At 43.2% G+C, this 6158-nt stretch overlaps 1 protein-coding gene across 1 annotated transcript; it reads left to right on the top strand.

The window, feature by feature from the left end:
- Positions 1-344: 344 nt before the first annotated feature.
- On the top strand, positions 345-4128 carry LOC133730023 (uncharacterized). Its single transcript, XM_062157672.1, has 5 exons — positions 345-669; positions 843-1799; positions 1951-3171; positions 3315-3661; positions 4042-4128. The coding sequence occupies exons 1-5, from the start codon at positions 345-347 to the stop codon at positions 4126-4128; spliced, it is 2937 nt and encodes a 978-aa protein (XP_062013656.1).
- Positions 4129-6158: the final 2030 nt, after the last annotated feature.

Here is a 6158-nt window from a genome sequence, read left to right as displayed (position 1 = left end):
GGAATGCTATTTCGGTCAACTGCAAGTTTGTAAAGAAAAGAAGAGGTAAGGGGGTGAGTCGTTCAGGAGGTTTATGTCTGCTTTGGAATGATGATGTTAAGGTGGCTTTACAATCTTTTTCGAAGAGCCATATAGATGTTGTTATCGGAGAGGCGGGTGATCCTAAGTCGTGGAGGTTTACGGGAATTTATGGCCAGCCAAGAACAGAGAACCGGCATCGCACATGGAATCTTTTGCGAACATTGAGCCTTCAAGGGAACCTTCCGTGGGTGGTTGGAGGGGATTACAATGAGATTTTTGTGAGCACAGATAAGTTGGGTGGCTTGGTTCGGAATGCTAGGTAGATGGATGCTATGCTTGAGGCCCTAACTTTTTGTGAACTGGTGGATTTTGGGTTTGTGGGGCCAAAGTTCACGTGGCGGGGGACAAGGGGTGGAGAGGAGGTGCGGGTTAGGCTGGATAGGTTTATGGGTACTGCAAATTGGCGCGACTGGTTCCCAGGGTCTAGAGTCCGGCATCTGGATCCATGCAAGTCTGATCACCTCCCTATCCTGTTGGAGATTAGGGAACAAAAGAAAAGAAAGAAGAGACGTAAAAGGCGCTTCAAGTTTGAGGAGTGTTGGTTATTGGACAAGCAGTGTATGGAGGTGGTTCGAACTAGTTGGGAGAGTATTTCTGGGGTGGACCCTTTTCAAGTTTTGTGGAATAGACTACGTACAACTCGAGATGCTTTAGAAGTTTGGAGCCGTGAAAATTTGGATCTATCCGGAGGGACATTGAGAAGACTAGGGCACAACTTGCGGTTTTCTATGGTACCACACTCTCTGCAAACTTAACTGCAGAGAGACAGGCCCTGGAGTCGGAACTGAATGATCTTTTGCAGAAGGAGCAGGTATTCTGGCGTCAGCGGGCGAAGGCCTTCTGGTTAAAGGATGGGGACCTTAATACCAGATTTTTTCACCAACGTGTTAAGAATCGTAGGAAGAAGAATACCATTACTGGGCTTTTTGATAGGGATGGAAAGTGGTGTTCGATTGATGACGAGATTGAGAAAATTGTGTTGGACTACTTTGGGGACCTATTTTCATCGGTAAGGCCTGGGAATTTCCAGAACATTCTAGAAGCAATGAGTGGGGGGGTGTCTGTGGATGATAATTATAAGCTAGCTGGTGTGGTTGAGAAGGATGAGGTTTTCCGGGCAATTAAGGCTATGCATCCGGCCAAATCCCCTGGGCCAGATGGGTTTTCGCCTAGTTTCTATCAATCTTTTTGGGAGTTAGTCGGAGATGATGTGGTCGGGGCAGTTCGTGAATTCCTTGAATCGGACGAGTGTTTAAAAGAGGTGAATAGGACTTTTGTGGCATTGATTCCGAAGGTGGAGGCCCCTGTACATATGACTCAGCTCCGTCCAATAAGTCTTTGCAATGTGATCTATAAAATTGGGTCCAAGGTTCTAGCTAATCGCTTGAAGCCAATGCTTGATTCACTTATTTCACCGTTCCAGAGTGCATTTGTCCCGGGTCGGCTTATTTCGGATAACTCTTTGATGGCATTTGAGATTTCACATTGCTTGAAAAATAGACGGAGTGGAAAGAAAGGTTTTTGTGCTTTGAAACTGGACATGAGCAAGGCGTACAATAGAGTGGAATGGGTGTTTCTTGAGGCGGTCATGCGGAGAATGGGTTTTGGAGAGGAGTGGATTAGATGGATCATGCGGTGCGTTACTACGGTCTCTTATTCGTTTATCGTTAACGGAGAACTGAGAGGGCGGTTGATTCCAACTCGGGGATTGAGGCAGGGTGATTCAATCTCACCGTATTTATTCTTACTATGCTCCGATGTGCTTTCCCGGTGTATCTTGCAGGCAGAAAGACTAGGCGATGTGCATGGGGGCACCTAGCATTAGTCATTTGTTTTTTGCCGATGACTCTTTTATTTTTTTCAAAGCAGAGAAGGCAGAGTGTGAGGTTTTGAGGAATATCTTGCTGGCATATGAAAGCTCGTCCGGTCAACAGGTAAATTTCCAGAAAAGCCGTATCTCATTTAGTAAAAATGTGGATATGGAGTTAGAGGAGGCGATTGCTGATTACTTTGGTGTTGAGAGAGTAGAGAAGCATGACAAGTATCTTGGCCTCCCTACTGAGATAAGCTACTCCAAAACAGCAGCTTTTAGTTTCTTAATTGATAAAGTCAGAACACGAACCCGGGGTTGGCGTGAGAAGACTCTTAGTGGTGCGGGGAAGGAGATTATGATCAAAGCTGTGGCTCAGGCTATTCCCTCCTATGTGATGAATTGTTTCGAAGTGCCTAAACATATTTGTAGTGAGATGCACAGGTTGATGGCTAGATTTTGGTGGGGTGAGGCGGAGGAGGAGCGGAAAATTCACTGGGTGGCTTGGGAGAAGATGTGTTGCTCGAAAAATGAGGGTGGTCTGGGTTTTAGAGATATGCATGTCTTCAACCTAGCCCTTCTAGCTAAACAGGGGTGGAGAATTGTACAAAATCCGGATTCGATCATTGCTCGACTGTTGAAAGCAAAATATTTCCCTCGATGTTCTTTTATGGAGGCTGAACTAAAGGGCGGCGAATCGTATACATGGCGTAGCATTTTGTCTGGTAGGGAGGTTCTCAAATTGGGGCTTCGATACCAGGTCGGTGATGGGAAGAGTATCTCAGTGTGGTACGATCCGTGGATGCCGCTTCCTAGTTCGTTCAAGCCTTATTCACCAATTATGGAAGGGACGGAAGAGTTGAAAGTGGGGGATCTGATTGATGAGGAGGCTAAGGAGTGGGTCGTTGAGTTCATGGAGGAGTTGTTTACTCCAGGTGAGGTGGAGTTGATGGCGTCTATTCCACTTAGTGTTCGAGGGGCAACTGACAGGTTAGTATGGCATCATGATAGAAAGGGCATGTTTAGTGTGAGAAGTGGATATCACGTAGCAAATTCTGCATGGAATTGCATGGGAAGGGGTTCAACGTCATCAGGGGACAGTGGTGGGGTCAACATGAAGTATTGGGCCATGATATGGAAAGCTAGAGTTCCACCAAAGGTGAAAATTCATGTTTGGCGACTTCTAAAGGGTATCTTGCCGACTAAGGTGGGCCTCCAACGTAAACATGTCACGTTGCCAGATCTCCGTTGTGTTTTCTGCTTGGACGAAACGGAAACCGGTACTCATCTTTTTAAGTCTTGTCCTGCTTTGTCTTGTTTTTGGTGTGCCTCTGGGCCATCTGGGCCGAGCGGAACAATGTTGTTTGGAAGAATGTCTCCTTCCAACCGATGAATTTGATTTGGTGGTCAACCCGTGTCTTAGAGGAGTTTCAGAAATATCACCCAAAGGCGGTAAAAAAGAAGAAGAGGCCGCCGTCTAAGTGGCAGAATCCTCCCAGAGGTAGGCTGAAAATCAATGTTGATGGTGCTTTCAGAGTTGATAGTGGATGTGGAGGTATTGGAGTAGTGGTCAGAAATGATTCTGGTACGGGTATTGCTGCGCTTGCTAGACCTTTTGTACATGCACACTCGGTTCTTAATATGGAAGCGGAGGCGTGTAGAGCTGGTCTACTTCTTGGGATTCACCAAGGTTGGGATGACATTGATATTGAAAGCGACTCTGCCATTCTGATTGCTGCTCTACAGAGTGAGGAGAAGAATTTCTCGGAGGTAAGTCGGATTCTTGATGATTGTAGAGATTATCTTGATGCTTTCCAATCAGTTAAAATTCGGCATATTTACCGTGAAGCAAATGGTGTTGCGGATAGGCTTGCACACCTTGCTAGTTGTTTTGCTATTGACGATGTATGGTTAGATGAGACTCCTGCTATTATTCAGGACGTTCTCTACGAGGATATGTGTCATTGTTCTTATGTAGCTCGGGGTTCAGGTTTTATGTCCCCCCCCCGACGCAAAATTTTACTACTATTAATATAATAAATGGAACCGGGCGTGGGGCTGAGCCTCCCAGCTAGGCTGGGTTCCAAACCCCTATTCAAAAAAAAAAAAGTTAGAATTTAGATATAAAATTCCGCACTTGTTCTTTTTAGTTTCTACAGTCGAAATACAGACTTTACAAATTCGAATCTAAAGTAAGGCGATTAAGTGATAACAATTCATTCATCTTCTCAACTTAAGCATTGGCTATGTAGTCACTAAAAACCTCTCAAATACTAGTGCTTGGATATGGTTCATTTATTGCACATCTCTCAAGGACTCTATTTAGTTACTGAACCTCATCCTTATTTTTTTGCAATGCATATACCAAATTTAGTAAATGTTGTTAAACAGCGACAAGCGTGGCCCGTGGTCCACCATTGTACCGATACTGTCCCAACTTAACCACCTGTTAGGTGTTGGGTTTTAATTACAAAAGGCCTCGGTACAATTGGGTGTGATCCACCCACTTATAAGTTATATTTTATTTGTCAAGTCAAAATATAACAAGAAACAAGAGACAATTTTGGCTGAATTACTTTTTGATATATCATTCACCTTACAAGAAGGAATTATATACAAATTACAATTGTGTCTAATAAGACAAGTACTACTCCTAAGGCAAGTAGTAAATCTAATAATACTACATATATTACAGAATATTACAGATCACATAATATTACAGAATATCTACATAAATAAGGTAAGCATGACTCACGCCAACACTCCCCCTCAAGTTGGCGCATACAGATCACGAATGCCCAACTTGCCAAGTGAGTCATGAAATGCCTTGCTCGATACTGCTTTCGTGAGAACATCAGCTAACTGTTCTTCTGAGTGGACAAACGGAAAAGAGATAAGCTTAGCATCAAGCTTCTCTTTAATGAAATGTCTGTCAACCTCAACATGCTTAGTTCTGTCATGTTGAACTGGGTTGTGAGCAATATCCACCGCTGCCTTATTATCACAATACAAATCCATGGCTCGTTTGGGTTTAAATCCCAAATCACGAAGTAAATTTCTCAACCAAAGTAATTCACAAACTCCACGAGCCATACCTCTATACTCTGCTTCAGCACTTGACCTTGCCACAACCTTTTGTTTCTTACTTCTCCAAGTAACAAGATTACCACCTACAAAAGTGAAGTAACAAGAAGTGGATTTTCTATCTGTAACACAACCTGCCCAATCTGCATCTGTATAACCACTAACATCCAGATGATTATGCTTTGAAAACATCAAGCCTTTTCCAGGCGCAGACTTTAAATACCTCAGAATACGGATCACAGCTTCCATATGAGTTTCACTTGGATTATGCATGAATTGACTCACAACACTAACTGCATATGCAATGTCTGGCCGAGTATGTGAGAGATAAATTAATCTGCCAACTAATCTTTGATAGCGAGCTTTCTATGTAAGAGTTTGATTAGGGTACTCAGCCATTTTATGATTATGCTCAATAGGAGTATCAGCAGGTCTACACCCTATCACTCCTGTCTCTGTCAACAAATCAAGCACATATTTTCTCTGGCACAAGAAAATTCCTGAACTCCCCCTGGCGACCTCAATCCCCAAAAAATATTTAAGAGAACCAAGATCTTTCATCTCAAACTCGGATGCAAGCAGATCTTTTAATCTTTCAACCTCCTCTGAATTATCACCAGTAATTATCATATCATCAACATAAATAATCAAGGCAGTTAATTTACCTTCACTGCGTTTCAGAAACAATGTATGGTCAGAGTTGCTCTGCTTGTACCCAAACCGACGCATAGCTTGAGAGAATCTTCCAAACCAAGCTCGTGGTGATTGTTTGAGTCCATACAAGGACTTATTTAACTTACACACAAATCTACCTCTTATGCTTGCCTCATATCCTGGTGGTAGATCCATGTAGACTTCTTCAGATAGCTCTCCATGAAGAAATGCATTCTTTACATCAAACTGTTGCAAAGGCCAATCTAGATTAGCTGCTAGAGACATCAACACTCGAACAGTATTAATCTTTGCTACTGGAGCAAAGGTCTCCTCATAATCCACGCCATATGTTTGAGTATATCCCTTTGCAACAAGTCTTGCCTTATACATGTTCACTGAACCATCTGCATTGTGTTTGATAGTAAACACCCATCTACATCCAACAACTCTCTTTCCTTGTGGAGGTGGCACCAACTCCCAAGTATTATTCTTCTCCAATGCCTCCATCTCTTCATTCATCGCTTGAGAC

Source organism: Rosa rugosa, chromosome 1, assembly GCF_958449725.1.
Source record: "Rosa rugosa chromosome 1, drRosRugo1.1, whole genome shotgun sequence".
NCBI classification, from domain to species: domain Eukaryota; kingdom Viridiplantae; phylum Streptophyta; class Magnoliopsida; order Rosales; family Rosaceae; genus Rosa; species Rosa rugosa.
This window is presented reverse-complemented; position numbering and strand designations above follow the sequence as displayed.